Here is a 16,549-nt window from a genome sequence, read left to right as displayed (position 1 = left end):
GATGTCCCACATTTGTTGTTCCTCCATCTGGTGTTCCAGGTCTAAGATTTATTGCTGGAACACGGAGGAGATGTTTGACAGGAAGCAGGTGGAGCCACCAGGATCTACATAGCAGCTGCACAAAGGCATCTCCCACAGATCCTGGAGACCCTCTGCACTCAGCCGGATACATCATCAGTAGAGTTAGGAAAACAGTGGAGCATTAAGTCTTCCTGAAAAACACTGCTAGAATGTCTTACTGTGACACACTAAAGGTTAATTGTAAATACGGAGAAACGTGGACAGAATGAACAAAATTGACATAATGCAAGGTAAAAGTTCTGTATTACAAAACATTCAACATGTAGTATTACACCAAAACGTTGAAAACATTTCAACTCAAAAACTTTGAAGTGAACTTATGGGAGGATGGCTGATTTGCATAGATGTTTTATGCAGTCAAGTAAACAAATGTATGTAAATGAACAGAAGAGGGATAATGGCAATCTGGGTGATTGTGGCTTAATGAGTGCTTGTTTGGAGTCATGATGCTTGATAAACACACATTTACAGCTTTTATGTGCAGAAGTCATAGTGATAAAACAGGGAAAAAAACACATTTTTCATCAAAGTTAACATTTTCTCTCATAGAACCTCAATGTATTAATGCAAATTGTTTTATTTTGTTTTACAATGACAGGTAAGCTTGTGTTTTTCCATAAAATAAAGTTTCAGTTTCTGCCTTTTAATTACACAATCGAACAACAACAACAACAACAACAACAAAGTGAGTGTAGTTTTAATATCGTACAGGCTGTGTTAGGTTTGCTGTGTGCTTGGCCTGACTCTTGCTGTCAATCAGAAGTATTTGGTTATTCTTGTGGTAAGAAATCATCTCATCCAGACTGCTGAACACCTGAGTGAAAGGGGAGTGAAAGGACAAACAATTAAGACGAAATGCTGACAGTACATTCACAGTGCCTTCCTAAAGTATTTTTACACTTTGAATTTTACATTTTGCCACATTAAAAACAAAAGACATCAATGTGTTTTATTTGGATTTTATGTAACAGACCAACACAAAGCAGTTTTGAGTGGAGGGGGGAGTGCTCTGGTTTTTGAAATGTTGTATAATTAAAAACCTAAAAAAGTAGTGGAGCGTATTTGTATTCAGCCCCCTTGAGGCCTTATGCTGAAGAACCACCTTTTGTAGCAATTACGCCACAAATGTTTTCCCATCTAAATACTGCATATTGCCCTTTTGTATCTTTGTGAAATTAGTGAATTTCTGTTAGACTGGCTAGAGCGCTCCAATGAATATCAAGTTTCAAGTCCAGCCACATGTTCTTAGTTATACTTACACTGCAAAAACAGAACTAAAAATAAGTCACATTTTCTTGAAATTAGTGCATTTATCCTTGATTTTAACAGGTAAATAAGATGATCTGCCAATGGAGTGAGTATTTTCACCCCTAAAATAAGATAATTAGACATCCTGCACTTGAAACAAGATGATAGAGATGAGTTGTTCCTATTTTAAGTGTAAAAATCTCATTCCATTGGCAAATCATCTTATTTACCGGCTAAAATCAAGGACAAATGCACCAATTTCAAGAAGATTTGACTTATTTTTAGTTTTGTTTTTGCAGTATAGCTCTGGACTTTGACTTTCTATCATAAATTTGCTTTGATCTGAACCGGTCCAGTGCTCTGGCTGCATGTATATAGTCATTTTCTAGCTGTGAGGGTGATCAACCTCCATCACTTTCATTGTAGTCTCCAATAGGTTTTCCTCCAAGATTCCTCTGGATTTAGCTCCATCTATATTCTGATCAACTCTTACCATTTTCCCTGTCCTACTTTTAAAAAGCATCCCTGCAGCATGATGCTTCCACTGCCATGCTTCACTGTGTGGTTTGTTGTGTGGTGTTAATCCCCCAAACCTTGTGTTTTACATGTGATCCAAGACACTAAAAACATTTTGGTCTCAGGTGACCGGAGCGCTTTCTTCCTCATGTTTGCTGCTCTGTGGCAAACTGTAAACATGACCTCTTATTGTTTTCTTCTAACAACCCTTTCAAAAAGGCCATATGTTTTAAGTACTTGGTTAATAGCTGTCCTGTCAAAAGTTTCTCCCACCTCGACTATGCCTCTCTGAAGCTCCTCTAGAGATACAACACAGGCCCGTCGGCTGCTTCTCGCGTGGACGGCTGTGTTTAGGTAGGTTTGTAGTAGAGCCACACTCTGGATATTAGAATATTGGTTTGTGAACGAACGCTCCTTTAAACTTTTCCACAACTCGCTCCCTGACCTGTCTGCAGTTTTTATTGGTTCGCACACCAAATATCTGGATTCCTAACTGTATGTGCTAATTAGTGTTTGCCTGATGTATAAAATCTAAATAAAGTACATTGAAGTATGTGGTTGTAAGATGAAAAATGTGGGAAAGTTCAATGAGTGGGGAGGAATTTATCAGGTACTCTATTGTTTTGGCTTCATAATTTCTTTCACTTCTGCCTTTTCCAAATATCACACATTTTCTTCACCCTCACCTCTTCATTCTTCTTACCCTCCTTCCCGAGGGCATATCCCTGTGAGTCTTCCAGAAAACGGATGGGGATGTTATACACCTTCTGCTGGTAGAGGACGGCGAGGGTGTACGGCTGGTGGGGGCGTTTGTCTGAGCTGTATCGAATGAGGAAGGCGCCGTCCTGCAACACATTCAAATACACTGAAGACAGAAAAAAAAAAGCTGTGGCAAAAAAACTTATGAAAGTCATTTCTGGAATTGTAAAATAAATCACTGACTGTATCATGACAGAATAACGGCCGGCTTTGGATCTAACTTTGATCTAAAGGGTATTTACGGTATCATCATTTTTACAACTTTTCCTTATTACTCATTTTCAGGCTTGAAGTTAAAAATAGTTAAACTTATGTCCAACTTGGAAGTTGAGAAACATGTAAAAAAAAAACGTGAGAGAAAAAAAGCAAGCATACAAAAAGAAAAAGATCACAGTTCAGTACGTATGTTCCCTCATATGAAGCCAGAATGATTTTTTTCTTCATAGCCCCAAGCCAAAAAAAAGGCTTATTTTATTAAGCGAGCAGAAATCTTCACCTTCATGAATCTCTCTCTCATTTTGTGCACAGTAGGATGTTTTGGGGAAGAGTGCACACTCTTCATCACTTTTCTGTGTCGCAAATAAAAGGCCGCAAATCCATTCAAACATAATACTTCTTAGTAAGGTTTTTTTTGTCAAGAAAAAAAAAGTATTTTCTATTTACAGCAATTTTACAGCTGTGCTACGCTGCTACTTTGACATCCATATGTATGCCTAATTTGGGAGAGGTGATCCTAAGGCTATTTATGTCAGGAAAGTGCATTTTATAATAGTGTAAGTGCTTTATAGCACATTGTAAGTGAAAATGCATGGCTCTTTGTCCTTCAACAGAGTCAGTGATCCTGTGCGACTTTGGGCTTACCTTTCTGACTCTCTTTAAGAGACCCTCAGCTATCTGTCTGCTGCAGTCTCCAGCAAACCACTCTTTATCCTGGGGTGCGTGAAACACAAAAATTTAGTCAACAACTGTACATCTGTTATTACTTTGAGGCCTACTTCTGGATGCTGTATATTACAATTCGATTTGTCTGCCCCAGATGCCTTGTCCTCATTCTGTGCCTCTCTGCTATGCCTCACGTCAAAAACACAGAAATATGCTTATTATAGGGAAAGATGACGGACCCAACAAGACTGGAGTGTGAGACATTTATTTAAAACCCTCTGCAAATGTTTTAAACCTCTCCTCCTGCCTTCATACTTTGGAGGAGTAAGATTATCGTATCTTTCCTTCAAAATGTTTCTTCAAGCTTAGAGTGTTTTTTCACTATTTATTTTTCCCTGTTCTTGTGCCTCACCATGACATGATCTCGTTTTTCTCAGCAATTAGAAAAGCTGGAAAACTGTTTTATCTCTGACGGTATGAACTGATAAAATAAGATTAATTGTGACGACTGGCCACAAAGTGTCCTTACATCCTATCTGAGACAGACTCTTTGTGAAGTACCGAGTATTATTTATTTGGCAGTTGAAACTCATTCCTTATGTTTAGGAACCATTCATTCCCTAAATGACTAACGCTTCCTAGTTAAATAGCCTAAAAAAAGTCTATGAAGTGGCAGAAGGCGAAGGTAAAAATCATCCAAAGTTAAAAGAAAAACTTTCTTTAAAAATCTTCAGAAAACTCAGTAAAACTCCAGTAAACTTTGAAAATAGTCAATTTAAAAGTTTTCAAGAATGCCTGACTTATTAGAAGCAAAGTTAAAAGAAATGAGGCACGAAAGTCTTTGTGATTGTTATAAACAAGTTGGAAAATGCTTCTATTTAATACTGTGATAAGATAAAGTAAATAACTAGATTCAAGGTGTTGTTTAGTGAAAAACCGTGAGTGAGGCTCTAAACCAGGGTTCACCAACCTTTCTGAAGCTAAGCGCTACTTCAATGGTGTTGTGTCATACGAAGGGCTACCAGCACTGACCTTTGAACTAGAAGAGTCAGGGTTCACCTTAACTTTATGTAAAATAAAATAAAAAGATCAGATCTGAAATGGAAAACGTAAACACACAGATGTTAACTGTCAGGATCCACAGGAGCGTGATTACTCAGTGCTGGGTTCCTGCATTTGATGTGTTCTCACTTTAAATTATTAATTGATCAGTCTGTTAGATTCGGTTCCTGTCTCAGTCAGTTTTGGTTCATTATGATTTTAATAGCTCTGTCAGATCTACTGATCTACTGTTCTTTTAGTCAGTTCTTTGGTTATATCGGTTCATTCACCATGTTTTCCTGTGTGGTTCTGGTCCCCTCATGTGTCTGAAGGGGACATCGTTCACTCCCTCTGCTTAATCACCTCTACACCTTTCACCTGCGCTAAATTGCTCCACCTATCTTCTTTTCTGTCCACTATCCTATTCATTCAGTCAGCGTAGTCACTCTAGGTCCTCCTTTATGCCACCCCTGTTCTGGCCTGTTTCCTTGTTGTGTTCCTGAGTCCTGTTTTGCTTACTTGTAAGATTTATTACCTTATAAATTACTTAATAAATCACCTCTCACTTCATCATCACGAGTCTCGAGCCCTTGCCTGCACTGTGGTCCGTCAACAACCCCCAACACAACGTAGGGCAGGAAAATTCATTAAACAATGTCTGGATGCCAATCTGGGTTTAGTTTTTTTAATAAAACCCCAGAGCTTTAAGCGGAAATTCAGGTGAATACTGTACCTCGTTCCCAGATAGTTTAGACATCCTACCGCCACCTTAAAACAGATATGAAACATGCTAAGTATTATCTGTGCATTGTTTGAAATAATGCAACGTGTGTGTGTGTCCCCAACCTCAACAATAAACACACAGACTAACACAAAAACAGGTGACTGGAAGATTTTGAACCCACCTCCTGGTTTATAGTCTCCCATCGGAGAAATAGAAGGCCTGGTAAAATAAGACATTGAGCGATTAGTTTTCTTTTATGCATACGCTAAATAAAAGGTTAAAAGAAGAATAAATTGGGAATGATTGCACAAGACGTCAATTCCAGCACTTTAAACAGTCTGTATTTCCATCTCTCTCATACATGGTGGGTTTATGTTCCTTCATGTCCGGAGGCAAACAAGGGTTTGAAGCGTGGGTCCGTAGTGTTGTCTGTCCAGGAAAGCTGGCGCGTCTGTCTTCAGCTGTAAGACATGCAGGCGAAATGTTGTTCTTGCTTCAGTGTCGCTCAAGGTTGGTTGCTGTCCATTTTCCACTGCTTAACATGTTACTCACTTGTCTTCAGCTCATGAATAGCAGAAAACGATGGTTGCTAAAAGGGAGGACAAAACGTCGCTCTTGTGTCAGACTTGTAAATATTAGCTTTGGCACAGAATACTGAAGGATTTTTTCTTTAATCTGGTTGTGTTACTTTTATCAGTGTCCAGCATTCAAACAAGAAAAGCAACGTAGACTTACGGTCACAGCTCTTGGAACTGGTGGTTTCGCCCTGCAGGTGTAGGGAAAATGAGAGCTTTAATATTAATATTACATTAAATTTAGCTTAAAATACGTATGTATGGGAGGCATCGTTGGCTGAAAAGAAAAAGACTAAGAAGTTGTCGTGGGTCCGTCTCTCGAGAACTGTGCTTCATCGTTTGACCTTGGGTTACTGGATTAAGTTCTTTTCTACTTTGCTTCTTTTTTTTTGCACTTCTTCCAAGTTCCTTTCCACTTGCACCATCAGGTTGATTTGTTTCTTTGTTTTGAATCTGCCCATCTTAAATGGTCTGGGATAGTATGTTGGGATGTGTTCTGTGGTAATTATCCATAATTATAACATTCTTTAGTTTCGATATTCCTGGTCTTTACATGAGTCCTATACTTTGTTTGGTGAAAAGTAGGCGGTGAGTTGGAGTCCTTCGTTGTTCCCTTCCTCTGACCGAGTACTTATTTTTGTTGCTGATCCATCCAACTCCTGTTACTCCTGATTCTGAGGATCCTTGACACCTTTTGGTTTGGTAATTGTGCCTCTTTTGGATGTGTTTTTTTTTATATATATATATATATTTGTACTTTCTTCTACTTTATGAGCCTCAGCGAGATATAGTTCTGTGCAGCCATTTTCCTCGTTTTAAGTTATCTCTGTCTTCGGCTCTTGCTTCCCTTCAGCTCCGACAAATTCTGCAAATTGGACTTATCTGATCGTGCTCCCAATAATTTCCCTGCCAGCAGATAACCCTCCAGGTCTAATCAGTCCTCAGTCAGATACTCCTGTTTCCTGTATTTTGTCACTCAGGGTCATTTGCCATTAATGCTTGAGGTTCATGTTCCCTACAAGTTCTCTTTTGCTTAAACTATTCCGATTTTGGTTTTGTCCTCTGAACTTGCATTTTTCTGTACATTGTATTTTGTACATTATCCATCTTTTTTCAGTATGATCCTGACTGCATTTTGTTTGTTAATGGCCTTGCCCTCGCCTAATCCTAACCCCCTGGAGAAAGGCACAGACTCAGATTTATTGCCACACTCACATGGGTTTTGGAGGAGGAGGCTTTGCTGATGGAAGCCCTCTGGTTGGGGCAGGGGGGCAGGCTAAAGAGCAGGGAGAAAAGAAATGGTCATAATCTTTTTTACACCGACACGTTTTCTGTTAATTAATGTTATCGAGGAACATTCTGGGAACTATATCAAACACAGCCGTTTGTAATGTGTGATGCGACATACATGCTTCTGGCTCTAAATACACATCATCAGAGTCTTCCTGAAAGAAAGAAAAACAGATCGTGAATTTGTGAGATGAAATTACTTTTTAGCTGTTTCTTTTGAAGCTCTTCAGGGTTGGATTTTATTGAATTGAGCTTTTATTCCCTTAGGTGATTATTCAGTCCTGTGTGGATGTTTAGCAGTAAGTGAGTGGACTCTTTCATTTGTCGCAGCAGATATAATCATTGGAAGAAGAAAAAGGGCAACACATGAAAGCCTTCCTGTTTCCCAAACATTTGCACATATAGATCTGGGGTGTCAAACTAATTTCTGTATTAGGCCACTTTGGTGTAATAAAGTCATTAAAAGGGCTGGTTGCACGTGTATAGTTGATACTATTGATTTAATTTTAGTTCACATATAAGTATAAAAAATGCACAGTAACATTAAAGTAGGACCCTTAGGCCCAGTTTATGCAGTTTATCTGCAAAAAGGTTAATATTGGGGTGAGCTACACTTTAAATTCTCAACAATCTGCATCACTTTTTCTCTTTTTGGACATTTCTGGGTTGTTTTAATGTGTTGTGGGAAAACTGACATCTAGTGTCAGAATGCTGTTACTATACAGTTTTTAAAAATCAACATTTGCTATAGGAGACACAGTTTTAGCCACTGTATACACTTTAAAAGGATATATGCATCTACTTTATGACATGATATGCCTTTTTTTGGCTATTGAGGGCCGGTTAATTGCCTTGATGGGCAGGATGAGACCCGCGGGCCTTGAGTTTGATACATGTGATATACGTAGATTATGTAAATTGAACAATACCAGAAAATTCAGCTTTGTAATGAATTGTGTGGGTTAATACCCCCAACAACCAAACATTTTCACTTATCCTCTTGAAACTTCAGCATGTTGGACTACAAAATCGCTCAGAGAAATAAAAATGTCAGATTTGGAAAATTGGCAAGCTGGAACTCCATGACCTTGTTTATCCCGTTTTCAGATATTTAGTGTGGCTGTGCTCCTTACTTTTGAAGTAAGGGTGAACATAGAACAACATAGAAGGTCTGAACAGCTGTCCGTATAAGGTTAGAAATAACCCTTTGTTGACGTACCATTGTCTCACAGAAAATTCAATATTTAATTTGACTACATTTCTTTAGTAGCAAAAAAAATTATTTTCAGCTTTCTGGCAGAGACTACCTGATTTACATTTAAAATTGTCTGAAGAGAAACAACCCCACAGTATCATAGATCCTTCGCTATACAGTGCGTGCATGAGGTAGTTTCCACACATTCGTCCTTAGAGTTTCTCGGCATTTCTTGGCAAAACCCTCCATTTTAGTCTCGTTTGACCGAAGCACAGGGTTCCAGATAAAGCTCTAGCTGAGTTCTTACTGTGGCGGTGTTAGGACAGAAAAGGCTTTTTTTTTTTCATGTGCCTGTTGTTCAAACTCACCTCTTCTACATTTGGATCCAGATACACATCTAAAAAGCAAAAAGAAAACACACAGTGTTCAAAATGGTCACGTTATGCAACCAATCAAACTAAGAATGACCCATTACTCAGTTGATTACTTATAATCAAATAACTCTTTTTCTTTTGAACGAAAGACCTAGTTGGACCTAGGCATTCACCTAAACCAAAATACGACCAAACTCACACCTTTTTTTTAATAAGAATAAGATGTCTTTTTCTTTTAGAAAAAGAAGAAGTTTTGTGACACAGCAAAGATGTGTTTGCAGTGTCATAAATGAAGACTGATAAGGTACAACTGCCTGACTCTACATTTGAGCAATGTCACCTAATATAGAAACTTTTGGGTGGGGTTCTTTTACCAAAAAATGTATTGTGTTATGTGAAGTCTTTCTTCCCCCTCTTTAAAGCTAAAAATGAAACTGCACTTTATTTTAACTAAATGGGGAAATGGCAACAATTTAATTATTAGTCATTTGTCTTAAAGTGGGATTTTTTAACTGTAACATTGTTCAGAACATTAGTTAAAATACATCAGTTTATTATAATATTCCACCCAAAGATAAACCAAACACAGCATACATAACAGGACTAGATACTGAGGTGTGAATATGTATATAATTGACCTTAAATAGTTCTTATGTGCTTGATGTTTTATGTTTTTAGCAGCAGTGTCAGTAAGTTTGAAGTTACATGCGTAGTTTTATCCACACCATGTTATTCCTAGTTTTTCAAGTAATTGGATTTTTCTGTATCCCACAAGTTGTAACCTGAGAAGCGCTTCAGCAGGTGGCACTGTCGTCTTTATTTTTAGGACCTGCTTGTTTGCTCCCCTTTTAATTTCCCAAAGGAAAAGTCCTTGCTTATCTAAATATTAAACACAACAAATAAGCTCTTGGTTTGTCTGTTCGTTTCCTTTAAAAAAAAATGCTTGAACCACAGATGAAAGGAAACCTATATGACTGCTACATAAACCCGTTAAAAATATACATTTGAGGTTTTAAACTTGTGACTGTGGTCGGGATTATTTCACCTTCTTCAGGCAGAGGAACCGGAGCGGGAACATGGCGGGCTGGAGGATCAGGGATCTTCCTCCTTCCAGGTTTGTCATTTCTGTCTATTTCAGGAGCTGAAAGGGCAAAGAAGGCGTTCAACCAACGTTAAAGAAAGACTCCAACGTTGAATGAACAACATGTGATGACGACTCACGTTTTCCTGTGTTCTGTGGCGCCTGGATGGAGCAGGTGAGAACATTAATCAAAACTAAAACAATAACTTTAGTTTCAAAGACATATTTTGAAGACTGCCTTTACCGAGAGTTTGGACGGCCTTGGTGGGGGGTAAACCTCAGGGCGAGATGTTCTCTCTGGGGAAAGAAAGCAAAAACAAAAAGGTCACATTTTCAAAGAAAACAAGACATACTTGCAAAACTGTGGCCCTTAAACTTTTTCACATTTTACCCTCTAAATGTTTTATTGGCATTTTGTGTGATAGAAAAGTGTGGCGTACATTTGTATTCAACCGTCCTGAGTAAATGCTTAGTAGAAGCCCTGTTTGTTGAGATTCCAGCAGCGCGTCTTCTAGGGGCACATTTCAAGCAGATTTGCACGTGGAGAGACTGAATGTTTTTCTTTGAAAGATAACACAACCTCTGCGAGACTAGATGAAAAGCATCTGTGAACATTGATGTTCTAGCCACAGGTTTTCAATGAGACTTAGCTTGGATCATTGACTAGACCATTATAACCAGATCTCAACCGCTACTTTGATCTAAACCATTGGTCTCAAGCCTCAGTTGCCGGCACCCAGTTTTCTTCAGCCTTTAAATGGTTCTACCCATCAAAATTAAATGGCTGAATTACCTTCTCAGCATGCTGCTAAGCTCTAGAGAGCTCGACTAATGACCTGACAGCATCTTGAAGGTCCAGGACATCGTCCGTAGAGAACTGGAGATTTAGACCCCTGTTCTAATAGGGTTTCTTCTTAGATTACCTTACATTTAGTGCCATCCATCTTTCCATTTTGCTCTGACCAGTTTCCCTGCTGAAGAAAAGCATCCCCACAGCATAATGCTGCCACCACCTAACGTTGGGATGGTGCATTCAGTGTGACGTGTCGGATGAGTCCACCACTGTTTGGTTAACTTGAAACAGGACTTCTTATATCTTTCTTTCAACAATGGCTTTCTTCTTGCCTCTCTTCCATAAAGGCCGAGGGGGTTGCATGCCCGACTAACACGGTATTCTTGTCAACAGATTCTCTCGCCTAAATTGTGGATCTCTGCAGCTCCTCCAGATTCACCTCAACCATGGCTGCTGGTCTTGTTATTGTCGATCTCCAAGCCGCAGTTTAGGCAAACAGCAGTGTGTTGGTAGGTTTGCATCAGCCCCATCCTCTATCCAGCTTTAGATAATAGATTCAACAGTGGGATCTTTAAAGCTAACGGTATTGTTTTATAACCCTACTGCACAACACAACCAGCTAAATCAATACTGAGACTGAATTACACACACACATACCCTACTTTGGAATAAGCTAACTTTAGAATGTATTTGCGCCGCATATTATTCGCGGTATCAGATTAAAAGAGATTGAATATAAATACAGGCCACACTTTTACATATTAATACAAACAATTAAACGTCTCCTTGTACCATTTTCCTTCAAACTCCACAGAAAATGTTCTACTTTTGTTTGGTCCATCACACAAAATTCCAGTAAAATAAAACCATTCAAGTGTACGGTTGCAATGTGATCAAACGTGACAAAACAAAAGTTTGAGTGGTGTGAATAGTTTTTCAAGGTGATGCATATTTCATTTCAACAGAGATCTATATAAAGAGAAGAAACGACGGAGATTTTTACCCAAGTAAATGTTTTCCTGCACTTGTGTCTGTGGGACCTTAACAGGCTGACGCTCACAGGGAGGAACTTCGTACATGTCCCCCTCCTCATCATCCTGCTCAGAGACAAATCACCGTCAGACACTGACATCTGAAATATTTAACCTCATCTCCACTTAAGCATGAAGGCTGTTGTGGACTTGACCGGCAACATCTCAGCTCTCCAACCTAGAGACAGCCTTCTTACAGCAGAACTTATACACTGCGATCGTGAAAACTGTCCCGAACACATTTTACAAATGTGGTAGCTAATAATTATAAATAAGCTAAACTAACCGAAACATTAAGAAAGTTGAGAAGCGTGGTTCAGAATAATGTGGGCTACTCACAAATTCATCCGCGGGCCATTCAAACGCTGCGTTATTATCTGCAATACATACAGATAGAGAGGATAAACCAAGTGTGTGTGTGTGTGTGTGTGTGTGTGTGTGTGTGTGTGTGTGTGTGTGTGTGTGTGTGTGTGTGTTAAATGTCACCTGTGTGTGTCCTTCTCGGAGGGGCCGGAGGTCCACCGCTTTTCAAAGTTGGAAGAAAAAAAACAGACTCAACCAACACGTGCTGCAGCGATGCATGATAAATCTTGGTGCGCTGAACCAGAAGACTAAAAGGGGTTCTTATAATTTACTCACCGGTTCTTGAATTTTCCAAGGAAGCTCTGAAAACACCGGAAACATAGAGACACACAGCACTGAAGCGTCAAGTAAAGGATTAAACTATCCATCAGGACAAATAACATATCTGTGTGTTCAGCTGCATCAACAGTTAAACATCAGTTTCGTTTATTGATCTGCTTCATTGATCCGCCTGAGTCAGCGTCCGCTTTTTGAACAAAGCCACCAAGTGTTCATAATGGACCTTTGTTTGGTAGAGTATTGTACAGAGTTCTGGGTGATAGATTAAAACTTCACACTGTTAAACATTGTTAAACAGCATTTCTTTTTGGACAAATGGTGTGAATATAAGCAAAGCCAAGGATGCAGGAAAGATTGCTGGAAAGAGTTCAGTGACCCACAACCACATGTGCTTGAATCGAATACTGAGTACAAGTGCACTTTCTGTGAAACTAACAACCAAATTAAAGCAGCTGTGATTTTTCTAAGCTGTGCAGGAGAAAGCTGACCCGAGAGCCAGATCCCCCCTCGCAGGCCGAGCGCAGCCCACCGGAGAGCCGGGAAAAATCATCCAAGCCCGGATTCACAAGCAGTGAGAGACTCAAACTGCTTTCAACCGGAGAACCAGCTTCACCCTAGAGCAACTTCTTCCAACCGGTCTGCCCCAAAGTCCACCGAACGAACACAGAGGCAGAGAAATGAGCAGGGAAAGTTAAAACGGTTTACTTTTAATGTGTTTTTACTGTTATATAAAGGTTTGACTGAGGTTAAGACTTGGAGCTTACAGGCTAAGCTCCTGCTAGCAGTCTTGAAACAAAGCTATGTTGATGTGTTTTGGGTGTGTTTTACGGTTATGACCAACTATATTTCCACTGATGGGAAATTAAGACCATATTATACCCCCAAAACCAAAAAAAAAAAATTTAATTTATTGTCATGGCCCCTTTAAGATTAACCCATCAAGCTAACGACCACGTGACCCGGGTGGACTTACAGCGTCCCTCCAGATTGTTAAGTTACCAATTTGAGGGTTAATTATTTCCTGAACAAATAATTATATTAATAAAATCAAGTGTCCTAGCAGTTACATATTTTTATCTAGCAAATCATTCTTTAAAATGTTTCCTCAAATTACGTTTTATCTAACTTGGAGTTACACTGTGAATGACACTGTGAATGGGTTGAACTCATAGCAAATGTTGTTCTAAATTAATTAAGCTAATTTAACCTAGTTTCATATTCTTTAAGATGAACTTTGGTACTCTAACTTGGATCTGCAGTGAACCAAGATTCACAGAATAATTTTTATGATGGTTTTGAACTACCTTTATCTGTCCTTTTGTTCTTTTGTGTCTACATAGTTCCTTGGTTTTTTAATCTTTATTTTGTTTATTAGTTTAGTAAGTTTCACTAGCCTAGTAGAGAGGATTTGTTGATTGAAATATATTCAGATAAACAACATTCTATATGAGTGTCACCTTCTCTTCTACTTGAAGAGAAGGTGACACTCATTTATTCTTTATGTGTGCAGAGTTTGCTGTTAAAAAAAACTGCAGTGCTCCAATCACCCTTTCAATTATTGTCCTAATATCAGCTGTTTGGACTGATATTCACCGGACAATACGTAATCGACCGAGAGATATTTATTAAACATTCAATAAACTTTAGAGCAGGGGAAAATGGAAACTGTATGTTAATCAGTATAAATCCCACACCTGAGTATTGTTGAACACTTTATTTATGCCAGTATTTGACATGGTGTGATTTTCTGATGATACTACGTGGGAACTGAAGAATTTGCTGCCCTGTTCCACCGGGACATAGTTTTACTGCCGCATTCAAACCTTCAAGTAGCCACACGAGGAGCTAAATGCATTCTGCTTAAGGACAAGAGGCTGGTTCTGAAGGTGCTACTAGCTGTGTCTCTTCATATAAATATATATATATATATATATATATATATATATATATATATATATATATATATATATATATATATATATATATATATATATATATATATATATATATATATATATATATATATGTATATATATGTATATGTTTTGTTACAAGTGGACTCACTCCCTTTTGCTGCAATGCAGTCAGACAGGTATATTATTCAGTATTTTGCATCTTCCTTGTTTATTGTTTGCAACCTGTGGAAAGTGAATTCATTCATTCCACTTATCTGGTTAGAAATAGGATTTATTTTTTTATTTTAGGTGTATGATGTCATGCATTAGTTAGTTAAACTCACGCAACCCTCGGCCCAGTAATTCCCCTCCTCTGTGTTTGTGCTGATGCATTGTATTAGCATGTAATTTAAGATATCAATGCAGCCCTGCGTTCGTCTGCAGTGCGTGTAATGAGATCGATCTGAGGAGGAGAAGAACAAACTGCACACCTCATCTGAAATCAGGAAGTGGAGTTTTTTTTTTTTTTTTTCCCACAACGTTAAGCGGCCACAGGGGAAGTATGGTGCCGGGTAAATGATTACGGACGCATGGAAAGGTGGAGAAGAACTGACGGTTTTCAGGCAGTTCAACCCAACATGTCAGAAAACAGTCGCCTCACTGTCAAATCAGCAGCAGGTGTGGCGGTAAAAGAGAACTACACCACTCTTCTGCTATTTATCACCTTTTCCTCGTCCGGTGACGTTCAGATAGAGCTGCTTTTTAGGGTCGGGACGAGCTACAGTGACAGTTCTGGGCTCTGTGTCTGCTGTTTATATTGCACTGCTGCCTCTCCATGATGGGGTGTGTGGTTTTTTTTAGTGTAAAGTATAGGTGGCCCAAAGAGAGGGCAGCAGGAAAGAAAAAGGGGGGGGGGGAAGATTTGGCTATGAAATTAAATCTGATGGAAGCGAGAACGACACACGCGCAATTCAAATCCCTCAGGTTGCACACAATGGTGTTTCTGTTTTATCTCCTGAGTATTACCAGCTCAATCAGGTTCCACAGGAGCCCTCGTTGGTGCTGTCCTTCTCATAGAGAAGCAACAAAAACAGTTTCCTGCAAAGTTCTGTGTTGCCTAAACCCCCTCAAAAAATATTAATTTTGCTTTTATTAGTGAAACATGCGCCGTGGAGTTAGGGTCTCCCAAAAAAGGACGATGGGTGACTTTCTGAGGAACATCTAAAATCGGCTACCTCCTACGCTGAAAATAAAAAGCGGGAAATGAATCTTACGCTTAGTAATTAAATCTTTTGTTTGTTCAATAATATATTTATCCACATGGCAACAACCAACCCAACATGGTTTACTATACAAGAGGGTGAAACTCATCACGAGGAAGTGATACGTTTGGGAAGAAAAGTCAAAGAGACAGAATTAGTTCTAGCTGTGACACAGAAAGGTGGATTTGTTATTATATTTACAGTTTTGATATTTACGTCCAGTCAAAATGAAGCGAGTACAAATTACAGTTCAAAATCCTCCTACTGAGATAAGGAAAAATATTTCACAACGAGGAAACCTGCTTGTCATCACACAGAACAGACACCTGACTCTCTTTACTTTTTGCCTCTAAACACATTCCAACACAAACTTAACGTCTTACTGTCACCACATTAGTCCCTTATGAAGCTCTTTTACAGAAAAACGAAGTGACAGTAATCTACACAAACAGTCGACAGCAGTTTGTGACAACACCTGCTCACTTCCCTCTTATTCCATCTAATATTATTAAAGCCTTACCAAAAGTAGAACAAAGAAAATGAGCTTAACTTTACCATGGTTAAGATGTAGGCTCGAGTCTCACAGCTGAAGTCATGAGGAAACCTCTTTGTTTCAGTCCCTGGATGCAAATAGTTTCAAAGATCAAGAGCGTGTGATATCATGAGAATGAGCAGCAGCTCTCTCTGGGCTGTATTTGCATTTCCTACCTGTTGGCGGACAGACAGACAAGCGGAGAGCCTCACCTACAGCTACAGCTCCCTCCTCTAAATTATCAGCAGCATAGCAGAAACATGGCTCCAAGTTTACCAGTCCAAAGAGCAACTGATTGCCTATATATATATATATATATATATATATATATATATATATCTGTATATTATATATATATACATAATATATACTATATGTAATATATATATATATATATATATATACATATATATATATAATATCTTGTAATATGTATATATAAGTGTATAAAAAAAATATATATATAATATAATATCTTGTAATATAATATATATATATATATATATATATATATATATATATATATATATATATATATATATACTATATATAATCCTTTGTAATATACATATACATATACATATATATATAATATCTTGTAATATATATATATATATATATATAATAT

General features: G+C 38.4%; 1 protein-coding gene across 1 annotated transcript; it reads right to left on the bottom strand.

The window, feature by feature from the left end:
• Nucleotides 1-307: 307 nt before the first annotated feature.
• Nucleotides 308-16,154, bottom strand: si:dkeyp-117b11.1 (B-cell linker protein). Its single transcript, XM_036143977.1, has 20 exons — nt 16,098-16,154; nt 15,945-16,009; nt 12,230-12,255; nt 12,077-12,114; nt 11,930-11,967; nt 11,563-11,656; nt 10,011-10,063; nt 9,907-9,928; nt 9,731-9,826; nt 8,680-8,708; nt 7,235-7,271; nt 7,042-7,102; nt 5,987-6,017; nt 5,804-5,840; nt 5,613-5,712; nt 5,433-5,470; nt 5,261-5,295; nt 3,466-3,534; nt 2,532-2,690; nt 308-895 (listed from the first exon to the last, which is right to left on the bottom strand). The coding sequence occupies exons 2-20, from the start codon at nt 15,945-15,947 to the stop codon at nt 779-781; spliced, it is 1,083 nt and encodes a 360-aa protein (XP_035999870.1). The 5' UTR covers nt 15,948-16,009; nt 16,098-16,154; the 3' UTR covers nt 308-778.
• Nucleotides 16,155-16,549: the final 395 nt, after the last annotated feature.

The sequence above is a fragment of the Fundulus heteroclitus genome, chromosome 12 (genome assembly GCF_011125445.2).
Source record: "Fundulus heteroclitus isolate FHET01 chromosome 12, MU-UCD_Fhet_4.1, whole genome shotgun sequence".
NCBI lineage: Eukaryota > Metazoa > Chordata > Actinopteri > Cyprinodontiformes > Fundulidae > Fundulus > Fundulus heteroclitus.
The sequence above is the reverse complement of the archived record's forward strand: the minus strand, read 5'-3'. Positions and strand labels throughout refer to the sequence as shown.

Coding starts and splice junctions, on each gene's coding strand:
- si:dkeyp-117b11.1 (XM_036143977.1), bottom strand. Junction 11,657..11,929: donor AATGGCCCGCGGATGAATTT/GTGAGTAGCCCA, acceptor GTCTCTGAGCAG/GATGATGAGGAGGGGGACAT. Junction 6,018..7,041: donor CCTCCTCCTCCAAAACCCAT/GTGAGTGTGGCA, acceptor CTACACCTGCAG/GGCGAAACCACCAGTTCCAA.